General features: G+C 42.5%; 1 protein-coding gene across 2 annotated transcripts in view; it reads left to right on the top strand.

Annotated features, from left to right (window-relative positions):
• The window catches only part of Duox (dual oxidase), a 61,411-nt gene that overhangs the window by 13,868 nt on the left and 25,013 nt on the right, over nucleotides 1–22,530 (top strand). Inside the window, exons 3-9 of one of the 2 annotated variants that reach the window (XM_022801965.2) lie at nucleotides 3,367–3,554; nucleotides 7,156–7,264; nucleotides 12,504–12,670; nucleotides 16,875–17,032; nucleotides 19,014–19,189; nucleotides 20,779–20,951; nucleotides 21,801–22,101. In XM_022801965.2, coding sequence (XP_022657700.2) covers nucleotides 3,367–3,554; nucleotides 7,156–7,264; nucleotides 12,504–12,670; nucleotides 16,875–17,032; nucleotides 19,014–19,189; nucleotides 20,779–20,951; nucleotides 21,801–22,101 — 1,272 coding nt within the window. Of the gene's footprint in view, nucleotides 1–3,366; nucleotides 3,555–7,155; nucleotides 7,358–12,503; nucleotides 12,671–16,874; nucleotides 17,033–19,013; nucleotides 19,190–20,778; nucleotides 20,952–21,800; nucleotides 22,102–22,530 lie in introns of both variants that reach the window. The other variant, XM_022801968.2, reaches the window with a different exon arrangement.

Below are 22,530 nucleotides of genomic sequence, written 5' to 3'. Positions count from 1 at the left end.
CTTGCAAACCTCTACCCAAACCGTTCCAAAAAGTTCTTAGCAAGGCGCATCAAGAACAAGCAGAAAAACCTTGCGAGAATAAATTTAACCTAACCCTACTCTTATACGTTGAAAATGCCATCAATAAAGCCGGCTGGCAGGTAATCATGATGACATCAGAAAAGAAAGGGATATCCCCCTTTCAAAGGTGGATCATCTCATTCTGCCTGGATGACAGTAAATTGGATGAGATCGGCTGCGAACAAAGGCAGATCTTAGAAGGAGTCCTTCAAAAATCAATATTCGGCGCAACGTTGTGGAACTTGGTGTGCGATGACGTACTAGCAATACCTGGCTGCCAGGCGGGATCGTAATATATGCGGACGACCCAGCGATGCTAGGGGCGGCGGGAGCGAAATCGAGGCCGAAGAACAGGACGAACATCGCTTTGGACATGATTACACCAGGATGAAGGATCATCAGCTAAGGGTGGCACTGGAGAAAAGTGAGGCTATACCCCTGAAGGGTAAGAAGAGAGTGGGAAAGGTCGACCTTAGGCTCGACCCCTCAAGATTAACCGAACGGCCAAGTATTGAAGAGTAATACTGGATACAGAACCAACAAATACGGTCCATGTTAAATATCCGAGTGGTTTAACTAGCAAGATGAGCGGTGAATTTGACACGGCTCATGCCCAGAGTTTAAGGGGCAACCGAGGGCACGAGACGGCTACTGGCCTCAGCGGCGGAATCAGCCGCTTGCTACGCCTTCCCAGTCTCAGAAATATGGCTTGAAACAAAAAGGGCAACAGAAATACACCTCTATTCGCTTAACGGGAGTGGTCATTAGGTTTTCTACGCAAAATGGCTTCATATGAGAGCAGATAGTGGAGGTGTGAGGCTTCATTGGTAAACCCCGAGGTTTAGTTATGATGGTTAGTATCACGGATGGATTAAACCATTTGGTGCGGAGACAAGTTATATTTGCCTAGAGTCCGACACATTAGGGGGAGACCTTGGATCGAAACTACATTCGCCTGTGCGTGAATAAAAAACATTCTCCCTCTACTTATCAAAAAGAAACAGTTAATGCGCCGCGAAGTGGTCGGTATCGTTGTATAGGTTCGAGATGATCAGGCTAATGGGCTGGCCCAAGACCCGAGCCGTACTCCCATCATCGAGCTGGATAATGTTCGGATAACACGGAACTAGCACAGGCCGCTGAGAGTGCTCTCACTTGTAAATGGCAGCCTCCGCGAGGTACCTAAACCAACCCAGCACATGAAGTTACCCTCGCCATGGTGAGAAAGTTAGTGAAAGGTGCTGATCTTACCGTTTTTCTAATACTGCTGAAATTACTCTAAACTCGAGCTTCACAGTCGACTCTTCTAGCAGGGTCCGCTTGACACTCTTGAACTTGGCAAACGTCTTGCAGGCCTCTTTGTAGCGACACAGGTTTTTTCTGGCGAGCCTGCTTCTCGCGGAAGAAAGTATTTGTACAGCTTCATCGTGAAGCTTTCCTACGTCTTCTTTGCACCGATCTTGAAAACGAACCAAGCTTGCGCGGTTCCTTACAAATTTCTACGCGCCTGTCTCACCACCTGGTGGCCATTTTCATTTCCTTGACAGCGCTCAAGCTCCTCAGCTCATAGCGATGTCTCCATATATATATATATATAAATAATCTAAATTGACTATAAAATGGTAATATAATCATCATTCTTTTAATATTTGCTTGTATATTTTTGGTAGGTCCATTCATTTCTATTTATTTTTAAATTTTAGTGTTAGCTTATTAATTACTATTACTGTTTTCTCTCAATGAATGTTTTGATCCGTTCTCAGAGACGCACGTTCGGCACTATGATATATTATCTAATCAGATTATGTAAGATCCTGCATCCATTTGCTCTTAATAAGGGTCCGCACCATTAAATATAAACAGTCGTGCAGTTTCGGAGGATTGCGTGTCAATCATGTACAATGATATTTATCCTCGCCCACTTCGTTTGGACGTATATCAGTAATAAACAATGCCACTAATTATCAATATTGAAAATATTATGATTGATTGTCGTGATTATTTCACTATCAGCACAGCTGGTATCAGTGACACTGACAGCCTTGTTGTTTTTACGGTACCGGTAACTGATATTGACTTCGTACGTGTTCAGCTTTATTATACAATATAACACGATCCGATATCAGCTTTGGTCACTTAATTGAATAAAACGAGTCAGATCTTAAAAGTCGGCGATCAGCTGCTCGAGATCAAGTAGAAAGTAATTTAAAGTAGCCCTACCACTAGTACGGCCGCCCGTCCCGTTTTTTATTATTTGGGTTTTGCTAGTTGTAGCCTAATAAATCCGATCCCTTCCGAATCCGGAATATTTGTGAGGTCTGATTTTTTGACAGATCGGCAGCCACGCACTGCTGAGAGCTTTCTAGTTGCTGATCTCTCCAGTGGCTTGCAATCAGACCATGTAATTTACAAGTCTTGACAATCTGAAAGGAAGGTTTAAGAAACCTCGTCTTTTATTGAAGATCAGACAGCTTTTGTGTTGCTGTGCATTTAATACCTAATAATAATGAATTTGAAGCAGTTCTTAGAGCGAAGTGGCCACTTAGTCCATTGGCTGACATAATTCGGCCTCTTTCAATAGCGACCGTCGCTGCTTTCCTTTACACTTAACTTCGCTGTATGACAAACCCCATATAGTATATATGTAGTACGGAACTTCGAATGAATCTGTGTGGCATTTTGTACATATGAGTATATAACTGGAGAGTGCGAAATGATGGCGAAACGATCGGTAGCCATGTAGCATTTACCAACTACAACCATGGTTGCCAATAGCAGCTTTCGTCAGCCAATAGCAGTAACGTTCGGGGCGGGTAGAAGTCGATATATTTCGGAAAGTTTGCTGTCTGTTCAATACCCGCCATACTATTTCTGACTGAGAAGAGATTTCCTCTGAAAAGAAATACGCAGCAAATAGGGGAAAGTCATATATCTTAGAGTTGGAAAAAAGGGCTACGTTCTTACAGATGAATGACTCTAGTGTGCATAAATGTATATACAGATGCATGTAACATATTTTATTTACTTGAGTCCAGTATAGATGTACATTGTGGGTCCGTCCATGAACAATAGCACTGCAGTAGTTTACGCCATATTGTTTTATATGAAATAATAATAATAATAACGATAATAAATTAAAAAGAAATTTGCTACTATTCCTGTTATTATCGTCGTAGATATTACGAATCGGTCTTGAAAAGTTCATACACGAGGCTTGAAGGAGCATCCCATAAATAACGTCTCTATTGTACGTGTATGTATCCTGTCGGTCGATGTGCTTAATCTTCGATCAACTGTTCATTACAGGCCAGGTCATCTCGAGCGAAGTCCTCATGGCGAGTGAACCCGGCTGCCCCATTGAGTTTCATCGAATCAAGATAAACCGCTGTGATGAGATGTATGATAAGAAATGTCGAGGAGAAAAGTACATGCCGTTTCACAGGGCCATCTACGACTCGAAGACCGGACAGTCTCCAAATAACCCCCGAGAACAGGCATGTAACACTCATTTGAAAAGGCTTATTTCACATCAAAGTTGTTAAGACAAAATTACATCGGCAATGGCCTGACATGTATATAATACTTATATCATTAGTTTAATAACTTTGTAAAAGCTGCGTATTTCGGGGTACATTTGCGGTACAATTCACTGTAGTTTGAAGGAACATAACGATCGTGCAGAACTGTTATTGCTATTGTTGTATTTGTAAACAATAATGTTGAATTGTTTCATAACTTTAATTCGGCATTACAATCGTTGAACAAACGCTTAGAGAGCGGCTTAGTTCGATTCAAGCCGCGTTCTTCACGAATGAATGAATGAATGAATGAAAACGTGCACTAGAGAGGGTATTACGTAAGTCTATTAATTAATTAGTTCTTCCTACTAATTGTGTCGTTCTTCCTCCTGTCGTGCTTCGATGGCACCCAATCGGCTTACGCTGACATGCAACAACTGGCCCGGGCATCTAAAGCTCGACAAGTTCCTTAGAACGAATATGATTTGCTGCCTGGGGGGCAAAGCTTTACATAGCTTCTAAATGCACACACACCAAAAGTGAAAGCAAGACAAGAGGCAATTGCCGCATAATCTATTTTATTATTTTTGTTAACCCTTAACACGGCCCTTGTTTCGGAGATGATGGTCATAAAAGTGCTACCATACCACCGATATTGTAGTCTATAAACATTTATTTTATTTGCGTTTCTGCATGCGCACCAATCACATACGCGGTATTAGCGTAAGCCATAATCATGTTGCCAGATGCTGTTGCTAATAGGATCAAGCACGTCGACAAAATTGACCCCCCAACCCCCCCCACCCCGCCCCGCTCCTCCCCTCCCTTATGAATGCTAAAGTATAACTCTTTACCCTAGTTTAATGATTGCTTATGCATGTCCCTTCTTTAGTAGGTAGCCGTCCCTTTACTTGACCGATCTGTAAGAACTCGTATCAGGCATCAAACCCAGTACGATGTGTCAAGACTCACATGAGTACAGCGAAACTCCCTATGCAAGCGCTTTACTGTAAAGTTGTTTAGCGATTCCTAGGCTTAGGGGACGACAACTAATTAATGAAGCGGCTTACCCACGTAAATTTCTTTGGAACAATTGAAATACTATACCTGTGAAATAGCCACATATTCATTGTGCAGTCTCATATGCCATCGTGACCACGCCAAGAATAACTTCCGGAGAAGGTAGTTTTCCTTTAAGCTCATACCACATCAATATACGTGTTTTCTATCGTAAGAAAATTGGTTCGCTGATGACTCCGAGCAAACTCAGAAGCTTCTGCCGCTGTCTGTAACAGGAAGGTGAGGTAGTTGTCTCGACATCGCTGAGACGTTACCACGGATCGAATCTGGGGTGAGAAATCCCCAATGTGAACAAAGAACTTTCTGTCGTTCTATGCACATTGCAACACGAGCTAGGTCTACAGTCTGCCCATAAAAACGACATTTACGCCGATCTCAGCTGCTGCTCGAGGAGCTGAAATGAATACGCCGACTCTATTTACAAGACTGTTACTAAATCAGGATTATCAAGACTACCACGCAGCAAAAGATATCCAAAGGCCGAATACATTAAACGGATTGTACCTTTAGGGATTATTTGAAACCATTGTTGCCTGTTTATTAAGCCTGATCAGTCAACTTCAACTTCTACCCATTCATTACCTAGGTTTTCCTATGTCGCTTATACCTAATCAGCAACTGTATGATCCAAGTGAAATGGAGATGAAACGAGACAGCAAAACTTAAAAAAAGACTCGCTTGCTTGCTTGCTTGCTGAGAGGGTTTAAGGGGACACACGTCAACTAACAAGACGAAAAAGAGGCCGAAAGTGGCAAGGCTTCTCTTAGACAGTTAACTAGATAGCTGACCGACTTTCGGATGAGGTTGGAAAACCGGTCGAAAGCCAACGTAGCCGATGTTCTCTTCCTGTGTCCTCAAAGGAATTTGTACGACCATAATTGTCTCTTCGGAACGTTTTCTCGCCTTCAGCGTTCCTACTGCAGTATATTACTCTGTTAGTACCACTACGAGTTATGGCGTTGGCGCTATTTTGTCCCTTCAATAGAGGCTATGGAAGCCGTCGGAAGCGTTGGCGCCGTTTGGCCTGGGTTATGAAATCCAGCAAATGTTGCTATTACTGCCCTCCGTTGCCTTGCTCCCTACAGGCGTCTTATGCAGACAGGACAATGAGGTAGGAAGAAAGGCCCAAAAGAAGCGTGCGCGGAACATAGCTCAGAAGAGACTTCCATGGTCGGCTACAAAGCAGCACGAACTAGATATCTACTGGTGAGGCTGAGTCCGTGGACACGTACATTCTGCACTTCTTAAAAGATTTCCCTTGCTTTATGTTCTTTGTCCTTCTCTATCTATTTCCTATTGCCTTTGCTGTTTTTCGCTGCTAAAGATTACTATTGCGGGAGCAAAGGGACATCACCAGTCGTAAGCCTCGGCAGCCAACTTTTCCTTGGTTGCGTTTGATTACTTTAATAGCGTTATTCTCGTTATCCAGGTATTTTTTCTATGGGGCAGAGGCCCCGAAGTAGCAGCGGGGATTTGTGCATATCCTCAGCGGCGGTGCCAGAAACAGGTAGACCTTCGCCATTTAGCCTGTGTATCTGCTGTTGACCGGTAAATGATTAGGCACCAAATTATGATGACGACAATCCCCTTCCGAGGAATCCCCGAGTTGTACGCGCACGGCACCGGGGGTGAACCTACGCTATTGGATACAGATGAAGTCAAAATAAACTACGAATAAATTCGATCCGGTTTATATGTTTAGAGAGAGAGAGAGATAGATAGAGATAGAGAGAGAGAGAGAGAGAGAGAAAAGAGCAGGAGAGGGAGGGAGAGAGCTTTGCTACTCACGAATAGTACGAGAGAATAACGACACAGAGTAGAAAGATACGCAGCTGCATTTGCCAGTAGTGACAACAGCGAGGTGGTAATCAGCGCGGGTATGCCATTACAACCCGCCGTGAGTACTGCGAATCACAAAAGGAGGGGTCGGAGGCAAATGAAAAAATACACCAAAAGACGTGAGAATAGAGAAGCTGCGGGATAAGGCAGGAACGTATCAAGAGAGGCCGCGCATTTATTATGTCAGACAGATACCAACCAGATGAGCGCAGGGAGTAGGAAGTCAGTAGATTGAAGTTTACAGATATCAAAGTCTTCCAAGGAAAGAAAGATCTGTGTTGTTTTTATGAAAGGAGATGTTTTGAAGTCAGTGGTGCGCTTGTATGGGTACGACATGACGTTAGCTAGAGGGTCATTTGGGGCATATAGAACTCGCTACGATAGGATAGCAGCAAATTTCCAAGTAGATGAGGGGTATAGAACGACTCAAGGGCAGAACTGCTGTTACTGCTACTGCACGCCATGTAAGAAGTCACTTTTATTAAGATGTGTTTTTCTAGCAACCTTATTCTCTAAAAGTAGATGCTTTTAAACATTCATCGACAGATGGGTCGTCTCGCACAACGCATTCCAAAGGATCCAAAAAAAACGGTTACCTTTAACAGTCATCGCATATAAACTCATCAGCGCATTGTTGTTATTGTTGTTATAATTTCAGATCAACATGGGAACATCATGGATCGATGGCAGTTTTGTTTACTCAACATCGGAGACATGGGTGAATACGATGCGCTCGTTCAAAAACGGTACTTTCCGAGCAACCGAAGGCAAGTTGCCCCCGCGGAACAAAGAGAGAGTCCCCTTGTTTAACTCTCCCCCGGCCCGCTACCTGGGCATTATGAACCCCGAACGGATGTTCAGTAAGTGAAGCAAATCCTGTCCAGTGTCTGTGTTCTGACTGGCTGGTGTTGTCGACGCGATGTAACATTATCAACCGCGGTTTCGGTGTTTGGTATTCACCTTAGCTATGACTCACTTACGCCCGCTCTGTGATGCATCTCATCGCCTTCTGCTATATCTAGCTGTTCTGCCCGCTGGTTTGTCTCGTACCTTGCCTGGTGACCGTGTCTAATGGCATCGTTGTCTTTGTGACTGCTCGTTATTCTTGATGTTTGGCTTTGCTGGTTCGTCGTATCGTATTTATAAGGCTATTATGCTTTTCACTTAGCTAGGTGATTCATTTAATTCTGGCAGATATCTGGTAGCTGAACTCACCTACAATCCACTTTTGACCCCTTTGATATATGTCTATAACGTGCCAACGTATACACCGTAGAGAAAAATACACGCTCGGTGTCACCACCGAATCTGACCTCCTTTACCGGAACTCTAAATAGTAATGGGAAATATCACAAAAATCAACCCGACATAAAGTGATGTGCTGTCGCTTACGGCTAACATAACAGGAACTCAGTTGATGCAGACTGCTACGCAAGCGAAACTATAATGGTGAAAGCTACTGCTATTACAGAATATAGTTAAGTGCGATAATTGTGGCCGCAACCCCACAGAGTCCATAAAGTAAGGCGCATCTCCCAAAGCCCCATCGGTGTTGACGAAGAACTTAGCTATAACGAAACAACCAACGACATGGGCGACGAGTATGAAAGCTGGGTTCGTGTGATCTTATGTAATTTTGGCAAAGCAGCAGTTTCTTGAAGATGTATGAAGAACTCGCGTATCATATAAACTGTACCTTTGATATTTAATTTAATTTTAATGAAACACTGTAGAGATAAATAATTTATCTTGTGAAAACTAATTGCACCAAAAATGTAGGATTAACGAAAAACGGATTTTAGGCGTTTTCCCTCTGATTGATCGTGGTATGCTCGCGACTATCATTATTTTAACTCATGATATTTGGACAAACGCAATGGCGTTTCCGCCTAATTGCTTGGCCATTATTCTATTTGTCTCGTCATCGCCTTTCTTTCTCGAATCATCTTACAATAAATGTAACGTTTTCACTAACATTGTTAACCACTATACGACATTACTACGACTTAGTATCTCACTTAACTGACTGATTACAGTTAATAGGCCAAAGAGACAGTTTTCTCAGACCTCTTGTCAACTCGCGTTCTTCAGTACTGCCATTTACGTATACTCAAACTTTTATCTCACTTCACGATGCACCATGGTGCATCATGCAGTCACTACTACAACTCTTCTTGCAACAACTACGTGCCAACCCACTTGTCCATTTACAATAATTCCGCGCCTATTCTCTGATGTTCTCTAAACGACAACTTGTTGTCTGGTCTTGCTGTCGCGCTATTTCGTCATCCACTATTCAGGACAATTTCTACCTTTCTACGATAATGCAGTAATCTTCCATTCGCTTCGTAGCTCTTCGTTATGCCAGTTGCCCCGAGCCAAGCGTTTGTTATTGGGCGGCGCCGCCAGATGTAGAAGGTCTCTGTCTGACAACAATGTTCGTGGGCCCAGCGATTGCTTTGACGACCCCTTCCCCACCCATGTTGGTGTTGGACGCATTTCTTACATGCTGTCTTTCCCTCTTTGCTACTCAGGGCTTGTCGATCGCTTGTTGAAAATCTCCGTTTAGGTTTTTCGTGCATAGGAGCCGTTGCAGGAGGAGTGTTTGCCGCTTGTTTCTTTAAGCTGTTTGTTGTCTGATTCTAAGGACAAGTGTTGGCCATTTTGATTAGAACGCCGGCGGCATAAAACAAATGGTAGCGCCAGTCCTGGAATGTTTACAAGCCTGTTGGTACTGTTGTTGTATTGTGAGTTCTCTCTTTTACTTGACCTAGGCTGTGTTGTTCCTTCAAAAATAAGTACTGTAAGGTCCTGCACCTCCTCAGACCCCGGAGTTCTTTCCTGTTCCAATCTCGTTTCGTGAATATATGTTCACTCCTGCTCTCCGCCCCCATTTTCTGCTATGCACTGGCATTTCATCACCTATGACCTGTTTGATATACTTATAGTTTTCTGGTGTCGCGTCCATACCTTCCTGCTCATATTTGTTTGCTTTATGGAATTGCTTTTCCTAGCCTTGTTTTATCCAGATCTCACGCTTTGTGCGTGCAAATAGGACGAGGCTGCCTTATGCTTAGGGTTCTCCATATTAATGTTGTTCATGCTGCCGTTGCTGTTCGGAGAAAATTCATGCTTCTAACCTTATTGGTCATTTTCAATGGTCATAAGTTAATGGGAAGAACAGGGAAGTTTATCGTTTTGCGGTTTTCGTCGGGTCGAATTATATAGCCTTGACCCGGGATGGTTATGCTGGGGATCTATTTTTGCAGCCAGCCCCAGATAATTGCATCAGCTAATTTAGCGCATTGTTCCATAAGTATAAATAAGCGTGTGCATAAAACGCGCATGCATGTGGACCTGATACAGCGTCAAATTGTATGGATGGCAATATTTGATTATGAAGACATATCGGGATTAACTTATTGCACCCTTGATTTGTGTAACGTTTGGGTTATATACAATATTCCTATTGGTTTGTAGGTATTGAGCCTTTATTCGTTAATATACAGATCGTTGATTCGTACGATCTTATGCTCGTACGTAGCAAACGGGCATAGGACTATTTAATTTTGTGGTTGTTCTTTGTACCCCATACACATGTGACATCAGCTGTCACTTACGAAGTAATTAAAAAAAAATTTGATAAATCATCGCATAAAAGCGTTTTGTATCAGTCGTACTACTGTCTTTAGTTCATGCATGTATCGGAAATCTTGCTCTACATATAGTCCATACAATTTAAAGGGATTATTCTTCATTTTTAATTACATGCTTGCCCTCCGAGAAGACAACTTATCTTTTCCCATCACATAGATGCATTTAAGTTCGCTTTACGAAGTTTCCAGCATCAAGCAGGCCGCCAGCGATAGGCTGGTAACCATAGAAACGATAGCTTTTCCTCCTCGTTGTTTCGCATATGAGCGTGACCCACACTTCATATTCATATACGTTGATGTGATTATAGATCGGACGTTCCCCACTAGCTCAGTGCATATCAAACTAAGCGCCATAGACAAGGTTTGAATAAGCGGTTATGAGACGACTGGTGTGCGGCTTTAGCTAACGTTCGGCAGGAAATAGCGAAGCCCGGTCCGCCAAAGTTTGCCTCATTGGCCCTCCGATTGCATCGTATCATAGCTTTGAGTGCGTCACAATGGCGGCATGCCCCTGTTACTTGGCTTGCCCCGCCTGCACTGAAACCTCCCTGCTTCTGCCAGTTCCTTCTCGCTTGTTGCCCTGTAAGAGCGCCACGTTACCCCATCAATTCGATAAGTTTCTCAGGTTTAGCTGTAGTGTCGTATAAGGCAACCTAACACAGCTAATAATAACGAGACAACAAGGAACGTCCCAGCAACCTAAAGCGTAGGCCCAAGTCGAAAGGCCGAGTCAGCCACGGAGACGGTATCCCTGCTTTGCGGCCTTCGTTTCGATGCTGAAAGCTTCATTGGCATATTTGCTCCTATTGAAGGCCTACCTCTACTGGTTATTACCAAGGGACGAAAGAACGAAAAAGATATAACGCACAGGAAGGGAATGATGATGACAAGAAGTGGACAAGGCGCCGAAGAAGAACAGGAGAAGGCACAAGGAATATCAAGCAGTCATTGTCACTCTACTAAAGCTGCTTGCTGCCGGCTACGGGCTGAAGTCGGGCTTCCCAACGCTACCTGGCAGTGATAAGAAGGTGAAGCAGCAATACGTGCAGAAAGTAGCAGCAGAAGCGGCAACAACAACAAGAACGGACACGATGACGACGACAACAACAATAAATATAACGACAACAAGACATCGCTATCAATAACAAAGGCGATGGGCCGGACCGCGCAACGCTGTCGGCGGAAATTGGACGAGCCGACGACTCCATGAGCTGACAGACGATAACGCTACGGACGCTGCGGCTCTATAACACTATAGCACGTACAGACTAGTAAAAGCGACGCAACTATCGTGAGCAACGATCGGTGTCATCGACGACTATGGGGCCGTTTCGTAAATCGGTCGCTTTCGGGGAACGATGCGAAGTAGCTGCACCCAGATGCTGGTTGTGGCCGTGGTTGGGTGTTCCACAGGGCTATATAGGATATAATGTGTACGGGATGTAAAAACAATTTCTTTCACCAATAAACTGATGGAAGCGTTACGTATGCCATGTGGCCGGGGGTGATGAACCGCGATGAAAGTGCTCAAAATCTAGTTATTATTGGTAGTCGAAGATGAAAACAGTCACACTTGGTGAGGCGGCGGTCGTTCGAGAAGACTTGAAGAACGTTGATATATTTTTTATAGGTAGATACAGAGAAGGGATATAAGTATGCGGATTGAATAGAAGCGGATAATTTGTTTTGTTTTTTTAAGTGAGATATATAAAAATACGCGGTAGAGGATGCTAGAAGCAATTAGACCACCGTTTGATGTCCTAAATAAAAAGTGTGTCATTTATTGCAATAATAATATAACAAATTCTATTAGAAGACCAGTGATATTGACGATAAATAAACTGACACCCCTTCTTACTGACACACGTATTATGTATCTATATGCGTTTAAATACAATTAAACTGGCAGTGGACAAAGGGGCTACTAAAAAGTGTATGAGGGCATAACAGGAATAGCTTTCGTCGTGCAGGGTTTGCCAAGTATTACTTGTATGTTCAGTGTCATATAATAATAATTAAATTATATTTGGATCTGCATAATATTTGTTGATTTAAGGCGCCGTGATGAAGATTATTATATGTAGGCAATTAACTAATATGTGATTCCTGTCACTGGTTGTCATGGGTTCTTTTGGTACGTTAAAATAGCAGTAATCAGTTGTACGTACAATTTATTGAGATGAATTGTATGAGTGAATTCTGACCGTTAGTGCATGACCCGGTGGAGGGTTGTGCAATTTTGGAGAGGAGTAACACGTATGGGGTTATGTATCGAAGGAGCAATATTTCTCTTTAGAATGCCCTGCTAACTAAGAGCATTTCAATGTTTTCTAATTCTCGAAACCTGCAGTCCTTGGCGACCCTCGCACAAATCAGAATCCAGGTCTTCTAGCCTTCGGCATTCTGTTCCACCGGTGGCATAACGTCCTCGCCGAGCGCGCCCTAAAAGAGCACCCAGATTGGGGTGACGAGGAAATCTTTTTACATGCCAGAAGATGGGTTATCGCATCGCTTCAGGTACGGTTCGATTCGTTAATTTAGCAGGATTTAAACAGACGAGGATGTATGAATGATTTAAAAAAGATCGTTTTTTTTCTAAATCGTTGAAATGATCATCTTCCCTTGCAAATTCAGATTCTCATTATAAACTAAAACTGGAAATAGCGCAATAAAAAAGAGCGTTTGACGAATGTCCTATTCTTAATACGAGGCACTTATAGAGTTGTTATCGTAAAAAAAGTAGGATATACGTGTACGATTGGTTCTGTTTAATTTAAGGTTGAAAACCATCAAAGTTCTACATCTGGTATATGAGCATGTTGACATAGTATTGACCTTTTTCTAGCTAGATGGTTTTTGAAGCTACATATTTGAGGCGGTGTGGTGTTTGATCGGGTCGAAGATCGGTTATCATGTTATTTGAAAGCTAGTATTTGGAGTAGCAGTCGATTTTTTACCTGACACCGTTGGAATCATTCAAAATGCAGGCTTAAAATAGAGAGCCTTGAAGATAAGTGAAATTTCAGAAAAAAAATCGCTATATTTTCAATTTTATTACTATAAAATCATCAATGATACCCAGACCAATAAAAAAAAGTTTACTATTCATTGTTAAAATGTGCTATTGAAGGAGATTGTGGCTTTTGTTCCGGGAGTTCCGATGTAAAAGATTCTCTTTGTAGTAGTCAACTAATTAAAAAAAAAAAATATTGATGAAATGTGAAAAAAGTTGAGACGTACCGACAGGTAAGTAGTCATACGAATTAAACATCTACCACCAAACAATTTTTAGCCATTTGGAGAAAGTTGGCCATAAAAAGTTGTTTGTATGCCACATGAATTGACACTAAAGAACCTTCTCCATCGTATTTTCATCTGTAAAGCTGCGAAAAAAAAATCAAGCTATTTCCAAAGCGGTCAATCACTCACGGTAAAAAATTAGATAGAGAAAATGAGCTTATGTAGTTAGTAAAAGTTACTACCGCCTGGCAAAACAATTGGTTTGTATCTCAGTTATTGACAACTAAAAAAACATTGCAATAAACCATTAACAAGATGCCGTTATAACAAGCCATTAAAAAATTAACTGGCACTAGTAAATAGCGAAGATATTATTTTCCACCATGACAATAGTAGACCACAGATATTTAACTAACCCATAAAAATGGAAAAAGTTAATTGGAAAATTTTAATGAACCCGTCGTATATAGTCTGAGTTTTGCATTATCAGATCATCATCTGTTTCTCTCTCCGGAGGACTTTTTTTGATTGTGTAAGTTTAGTTTTAATAGAAATATGTGCACAAACATGAACTTTTGCACAGAAAACACGAAAATTTTATGGTAATAGAGTTATTAAGTTACTTCTAAGGTAATGGTACACATTTAGTTAATTAATATTATCTAATTAGTGTTTGTTTCATTATTTGCTTAAAAAGGGTCAGTACCTTCTCATGTACGCTATTTTTGGTTTCAAAAGAAAGCCAGTTCTTTGGAAATGCGGATTAAGATCGGCTATTATGCAAAGATCTTTGCAGAGATTATAAGTTTGTGGGGTTATTCTAAAGTGACGGTCAGGACACAGCAAATGAGCCTACGGCTGCAGAATAAGTAGAAGCACAACCGAACACTGACGACAAGAAAGGATCAGTACGAACGCGGTAGCTAATCGATATTGTCCAAAAATACGTGTCCGATCATCGCTTTGTTTCGATCAAGGCGTTAGCGAAAGAAACTGGATCTGAATATTCGCAGGATATTTCGATTTGTTTCTGAAGACCCCCGGGAAGCTGTCATATGGCATAAAAGTTGGACAGTGTTTTGGGAAAATAAGAGATTTGATAAAATGTCGTTTGCACCGCAATTTTTGTAAGAGAAAAGAAGCAAATTGTTTTCAGTTCTTTTCTAGCGAGAAAATGCTATCAATGCAAAAGTTCACCATAGTATATATCGCTGGCTACTTGCCAATCCAGGAAATGTGTCTCTGGAGCACAAAAGCAAATTTTCAGTCAATGATATTATTCAGGCTGCGCTGTTTAGTGAAAAAGGTGTCAACTCAATATACTTTTTCCGAAAGGGTGAACGTATCGCCCGATAGTTGAATGGTCGTTAAGAAGATCATGCGTTTTTCAACGGGATGGTATATCGGACACAGCAAATGAGCCTACGGCTGCAGAATAAGTAGAAGCAGCCGCTTAGTACAAGATTGACTGTTTGATCATACATATATGTTCAGACCAGATAGAATTGAAGATAAAATTAAATTACGCATGAGTCTGTTGGGTAAACTTTTACATGACAGCGTAGACTCGCTCATTTGTTCCATTGCCAAAAAAAGCTTTTGGAGAGTTGCAAAGGGAATATTAGGAACGAACCTATGAGCGGTTTAGGCTTCGAATGAACGCTGCAATTGTAGTGGGTGGCATGTCTATTGAACAAGCATAAGCATCAGGAGTGACCTTTTTAGCAAATATGAAACCTTCTATTATAATAACTGCTTTTATTTAGATACGTTCATAGAATCAACTCGTAATTACGTCCGGGCTTAGACGCACCATTCTATATATATATATATATATATATATATATATTCACGGTTCGATCAAAATAGACAAAATTGAATTATGGCTTATTACGTTAATTGAATTATAGATGTATAGTATTGTATTAACTTACGCAAAATTAAGGCTTATACATAGCACAAGACGTCGATCCGTGCGTGGTCGACCTATTCAGCTTCTATTTATCCCGCAAGAACGAAATGGACGTTGGCTTCATGAGATAATATTTAGCCTAGTTAGACTGGCTCATTAACTGGCTGAAAATCCGTCATTAGGAAACAACCAAAAGACGACCTGATGATGGAATCCAGAAAAGAATGTCCTGATTATTTCTCCCAGCTGCGCTGTCCAATCCTCATTTCAGCCCCCTTCATTTCACCCCTAGCCCCTTTCCTTTCTCCCCAACTCTCCCCTTTGCCTTTGTCAATGGTGCCTTTGTACCTAACAGGACTCATTCTTTCGTTGACTGTCTATCAGTTCATAGGCAGGACCTTGCTAAGAGGCTGGCCTGGTTTTGCATTCCCGCTACGCTAATGATGAGCATTTCTGTGTTAACCCCTCACTTTGCAGGCATGACTTGGGTACTGTGTCGACATTATGAAATTGCCCTATGTAACCACGACACAATGAATACGCAGGCATACATGAGAATAGATAGAGGTTCTGCTGCTAAAGTAGCAATTAAATTGTTTTATATTATATTATATACGCACACTATTAACCGGGTGATTAAATTTAAACTAAAATGAACTATGATGGAAGCTGAGAAGAAGATTCGTCGCTCCATAAAGGATTTTAGAGTTTTTTTTATAGTTGAATGTGCATCTAGGTATAGCATAGAATCTCCTGGTCAAGTAGAGATCCTTATTATCGCCTTATAATGTGCAATTGTCGCGCGTACGTACCTATCATTTCTACCTATGTTGATAACCCACACTGTTTAAGGTTGGCACTCGTTTTCAAGGTTCAAGTTGTCGGTCTTCGACTTGCAAATATAAAGTAGTAAGGGAGCTGTTTGCGAGTGTAAAATCGCACAGGATAAAGATTTTAGTGTGCGCCTCTATCCATTGAAACAGAACGAAAAACATGAAACAAGAATACACAACAACATAAACCATCTAAAGACTATGGTGCTTGTTGACATCAGCGTCATCTTGTGGATCCACGCTGACAACTGCGAGTTGTTCAAAGTTCGAGACAAAATGAGTTCGAATCCTCCCCGCTCCATTCGCTCCGAGAAAAACGCCGATCCTTCTAGCTTCTTTGAAACAAATGTCATGGCATGAAAAAGAAAGCCAAGAAAATTGTATTTTTTTCATAACCACTGGGGTTCATAGATGCCCCTTCAAATTCAAAAACAACAAACCACTGCTAGGAAAACATAGACCCTGCATGATACAGATCATAGCATCACGCAGTTGGTACGCATGCATGGATATAGTGCGGTTTAGTAGGTAGAATAGATGCTTGACGGACAGATAAAACTTGAAACCCGAGACGGTAGACGTCTTTTTAAATTTTAGCCTTAGAAGAAAGAGCGCGGACTTTGTCTGTTTATTTTTCTACAGATAAACGTCATTATTTTTTTTTCGCTTACAACGTGACGTATTAGGTAGTTTTTATTCTTACGCTGATGTTATTTGATACTGTTTTTGTCTTCAGAATATCATTATGTACGAGTACGTTCCAACGTTATTGGACGAGTCAATGTCGCCATATTCCGGCTACAAACCCGATGTTCATCCGGGCATCAGTCACGAGTTCCAGAGTGCCGCTTTCCGTTTCAGCCACACCTCTATACCACCTGGACTTTACAGAAGGTTTAAGATAAAATCCGATATTTTTTTATATAAATTTGCAATATAGGGGGAATGCTAGTAGTAAACTGCAGTAATCAATATACGGCAGTAGGTAGTCAGGCGACGTACAGCCCCCACTAGCTTTTGGGCTTATTAAAAACTCTGAACGATGTGCAGATTGAACCTTAGAATCAACAGCGATATATTGGAAAACTCTCTTCATTCTCGAGGAAGTTTGTTAAAGGTCGACGTTACAAAAACGTTCACTCTTCGCCAAAGAATCGTACGGCCCGTTAATATTGTACAAGAAATATAGTAGAAGCCCCTGATTCGGATGAGGATTTTCCCCAAGAAGCCGGGGAAAAATCCTCATCATTTAGTACAGTAGCTTATATCTTTAAGGGGTTATGGCACGGTATGCCGTTATTAGCCTCAGAGGTCCGAGAACACCGCTATGATTGGCGCAAATTTTCAAAACTGTCTGCTCAAACCCCTCTGCTGGCCTTCCTGTTTCTCGAAATACTCAGCTTATGAAAGTATTCGTTTTTTCCCTGCCTGAAATAAGTACATAAGCATCCCAATGAATGGTGATAGAAGCGAGGCCACTCTTCATCAACGCTGCAACGGATCAAGTTGACCGTAGACAGACAGACCGACTCAGAGGAGGACATGGACTTCAGAACGAGCGCTGCTCGGCAGGGACGGGGCGATAAGAGCTAAATGCCGAACGCTTTATCGGCGAAACTAGCGCCAGCGACTGCTCAAATGACGGCGATAGTGTGAAGGACGAGCTGAAATGCGAAGCGGCAATGATTTGAGAATAGCTCTGCTGCCATTGCTCGAGGATAGAGTGATGAACTCTGAGTGAGCGAACAGGTGGACGAATTCTGGTCTGGTTAGGCGAGAAAGGAGTTTTATGATAAGCTCCCGGTTCTTTCTCGTGCTTTTCTTTTTTTCTTTTCTATGCCGTTTATTTATATTCCCACATGTGTACACTTGAGCCCAGTTTCGGCCGTTGCTCACAGTAGCATCAATCGCTAGCGATCACCACCCTTCGTGAGTTCCCTTTCTCACAGTTCTTCCCGCCAGTAATTCTGTGTTCCTCGACTTCCCATGATTCTGAACAAAGAAACCAAGAGATGAAGAGCGAGAGAGAGATGGGGCTCTCTATGACGCGGTAATTCTCAGGAGCCGAGCTCCAACATCCCTCTACCAGCAGACCATACCTCACAAGCCAATGTACGTATTGCATATCAACCAATCCGCGTACTTTTGAAGCGAACTTATGGCGTCACGTGCATTCTGGCGACAAGGTTCATTTTCGTTTTATTACTAAATACATTGAAAATTCCATTCTCTTTTCTTGGCCGGTAGTCAACAGTGGGACGATGACTGCCCAAGTCCGCTACCCCGCGTTCCCTCTACTCCAGTCGTTTTCCTCTGTTTGCCCTTCCGGCCTCTGGCCCTACCTCATGCTTCCATATCAACCCCAACGCCTAATGGTATGGCAAAAATCCATACCGAGTGAACTCGCTGTTCTTCACCATATGAGTTTCTCACAATCACCTTTGCCTCGCCATATCGCCCCAGCTGAATGCTGCAAATGAGTGCAAGAAGTAGATTTTGGCCTCGACCGTAAACGTGGTCCTACGTGCAGCCAATCATGGAAGGAACAAGGGAGCATTTGGTAATCATCAACGATTTTATAAGACACGAACAGATTATTTAGGACCAACGTGCCCGACTGCGTGACGAAGGACCGCCTAACATAGAAATGGAAATATTGTATTATGTTCACCTGCTTCGACACTTGTACGTCGGTGTCATGTTTTTATTATATTTAGTTGTGCAGGGTAGATATGGATTAACAGTATGACCTGAAAAATTAGAAACAATATATCCTATACTTTCGTTATCTTCTTTTTTCATTCAGTGTTCGATATTTTTGCTCAACCAGATGCGATGAATATTTGCTTGATAACCTACTATGCATCTTTTAAAGGACGGCTAACTGCACTTTCCCAAAAACGCGAACTGGACGGAGCGCTATGCGGATGTGTTCGACGTGGTGGCTTTCAGAAGAGGTGCTCTTGGAAAACGGTATCGATGAGCTCCTTATGGGGATGTCGTCACAGATTGCTGAGAAAGAGGATCACGTAATGTGCTCCGATGTAAGAGGTACGTTCTTAGTGTACGTGATGCACCTTTCAGTGACGACGACACAAAAAATCAGTAAACGTTCATACGAATACGAAAGTTGGCATAAGCTAATTTTTTTTTAATACGTTAATTCTGCCTACTATCTATTCAGGTTTTCCCATAAAATCTTCCAACTGCGTCGGGCAAAACCCCCCTATAACAGAAGTAGCACAACGGGCCGTACCGAGCGCTAGTGTATGCATTATAGTTTTGGTGTGTATTCCACCGTGCTTATTCTACGGCCTTTTGCCCTCCCGCAACTCGCTCTTCGAAGCACTGATTAGTTCCCAAGCAGCGTTCTTGTTGGTTCAATGTCCATCGATTGAGCTCCTAACAGACTCAGCGGGCTCTTGATATGCAGAGCCAGAACGTATCGGATCAATTAGCTAAACATGATCATGCCACCCGATCGGGGCGGGGTAATGCTCTAGTCAAAAAGGTAGAGTAGAACATGAAAGCACACAGATAGAATAAAAGAAAACGGTGTTTGATGGTAGTAGGAACGCTGATAGGAACCAGTGTCTCTTACCCTACACTCTGTTTTACTCCCGAGCTCGTTCGTCCAGAGTCAGTCTCGCCCAGTGAAATGTTGGCTCATTCATGGCGGTAAAGGAACATAGAGGAACGGAAACAGACCAAAACCTTTTTTTTAGCTGGGCTTTGACTTTGCTCAGCCGGCTTTTGTCAGGAAGTTGTTCCCGGTAAGCGAGCTGCTTGTCACCTAGTCTCGTTAATGTTAAGGCCGAGTTAAGTGAAGCGGTCCTAGATTCCTTGCTCGTACCCTCTCCCCCATAGCGGACCTCTGATGAAACTCGTTCTTGTCTTTCTTCTTGGCGATGACAAAAATAACCCGGCACGACTAGTAGTGGTATTACTGGTAAGAATAATTGTAGCATATAGTAATCTGAGGAGCTGTCCAGGGGATGCAGACTGTTAGTGAAGACAGTCACTATTGGATGATGAAGAAATTGTGCGCTGAGGCGTTAGCTGTCATGTAGTAGACGTTTTTCTAATTAGTTGTTGGCTACTAATTGGGCATTTGCATTGCTCCATGCAATGCATTGCTTACTAAGTATCGATAATTGATAATAAGCTCGCAGTGGCAGCGTGTTTGCCGATTAAGTGGAGTAACACGGAAATGGTCTAACTTCGAGTCTGGATATAAACACATCTTAGTCCTTCAGTAAGAATCCGACATACAACAAAGGCGAAAAATATTCAATAGCAGCTTTTTCTCTTACTCAGTCTCTGCAGATCGGCGACATTGAGTCCTCTTCATAATAACAAGTACTTGAAACAATGCTGACAAGATAGCGGTGCTATAGCCAGTTACAGAAGGCTGAGAGCTATGAGTAGTACCACGTTGTAACGCTTTACCTACACGCGACTGAACGTGTCCACTGAACAGTATTTGTAATCAATTAAATATTCAAAGGACGTTTAGTGAAAACCTACTAAATAGTTTACGCAATGTTAGTAAATACATATATATATTAGAAATTGTATTTGGAACGAATTAAGCATACTATATTTTGTATTCTCTGTTCTTCTTCTCTAACCGTCGTCAGACAAGCTATTCGGGCCGATGGAGTTTAGCCGGCGCGACCTCGCAGCACTAGATATCATGCGAGGTAGAGACAGCGGCCTCCCGGACTACAACACCGTGCGAAAATATTTCAATCTCGATCCAGTCACAGACTGGCAGACGATAGGCGAGAAGCTTAAGTCAGCAAGTCAGGAGGTGAGTACGGTATGAGGATCATGTCTTTTCTCTAAAAGGTTAGAGCTGGCTCGATCTTTTTTGCCCCTAGTTAGTCTCTATTTCTCTCTGACATTCATTTAGTAGATGCGCTATGCTCGAGGCCGCCAATGGCCACAAAAGCCTTCTCGTTCCCGGACCATTTTCTGACTTGTCCTGCCTCCTTAGTCGTAGCAGTGTATATTGCCCTTTATTACTTCGCTAATACCCAGCCTGCCGCCAGTCCTGCGGCCCCTCGAGCTTATAGTCGAGAGCTGCTGTAGTATATAAGATTGAGAGATCTAATTTAGAGCTTTAGCCGCAGCTGCTGCAGCCGCTGCCCCTGCCTGCACGGACGGTGCCCCTGGAGCGAGTGTGGTGGACAGAAAGGTGTGAGCAGCAGCCAACAACGTGCCATGCCATGTTGTGTACGTTCAGTACGTGTAATCGCTGTCCACTGTGTGTTGACGACGAGTGGCACAATTTTGCCCTAGGCCATTCTTCATAGCTTGTGAGCAGCAGCGGCCTTTTGGGCTCTTACTCATCGACATGGGCTTGGTTTGCTGTTTAGACACCCCCGGATTAGGTGGTTGGCTAAGAGGCCAGGCTGACGTTGTTGGATGAGGCTAGGCATCTCCGACTAGCCCCTCAGGCTCTCTCAGGGGTTGTCGGCTATTCCTTTCGTCCTATCGCATCTTCTTCCTCTCGTTCTCTAGCAGTTAGTAATAGCCAGTTTGTAATAGACATGCGTGTTCTGTCATTGCCTCTAATGGAGTGCGCTTTCTTTTTTGCGACCTTTATCGGAACCTGTTGACCCTGCCAACCATTAACGATATTCATTCCTGCTGTTAGCTCGTCGAACGTCTCTACACGCTATACAAAGGTAATCTGAACAATATCGACTTGTTCGTCGGCGGCATGCTGGAGTCCGAAGGTGGACGACCAGGCGAGCTCTTCCGCAAGATTATCAAGGAGCAATTTGAACGTCTGCGGGACGCCGATCGGTTCTGGTTTGAAAATACAAACAATGGCCTGTTCAGTAAGGAGGAGATCGAGCAAATTCGAAAAATATCTCTGTGGGATGTTATCGTCAACGCGTCTGATAGTATCCCCCCAGAAGCAATGCAACGGAATGTCTTCGTTCATTCGGGAGGTACGATTTCTGTTTCGTGGGATAATGGAATACAAGATAGGCTTCTCCTTTATGAACATGATTCGCGCGTATACACGTCACGGCATATAGATAATAATAATTGTGAGAGTATAAAGCGTATGCGCGATAATGGTTTATATCCGTCTTCGGTTTATGTCTTTCTTCTGGCGTATTTGCACGTTTACAATATTGTACGATTATACATATTCACATTTCAAGGAAATAGCTTCATTTTTAATAAATAGGCTACTCTACTATAAATAAATATTTTGTTGTTTGTCTAAATACTTTTAATACAAATTTTGAGGTAGCATTCGTTATTGTTTAATCCAGTTGAAGAAATTTGGTTTTAATTAGTACGTTGGTAAAAGGGGACAGTGGTATCATGATACTGTTCTGTAAAGGGCCTCCTCCAGTAAGTCATAGTCC

This window comes from Varroa destructor, unplaced genomic scaffold, assembly GCF_002443255.2.
Source record: "Varroa destructor unplaced genomic scaffold, Vdes_3.0 BEIS01000004.1, whole genome shotgun sequence".
Taxonomy (NCBI): Eukaryota; Metazoa; Arthropoda; class Arachnida; order Mesostigmata; family Varroidae; genus Varroa; species Varroa destructor.
This window is presented reverse-complemented; position numbering and strand designations above follow the sequence as displayed.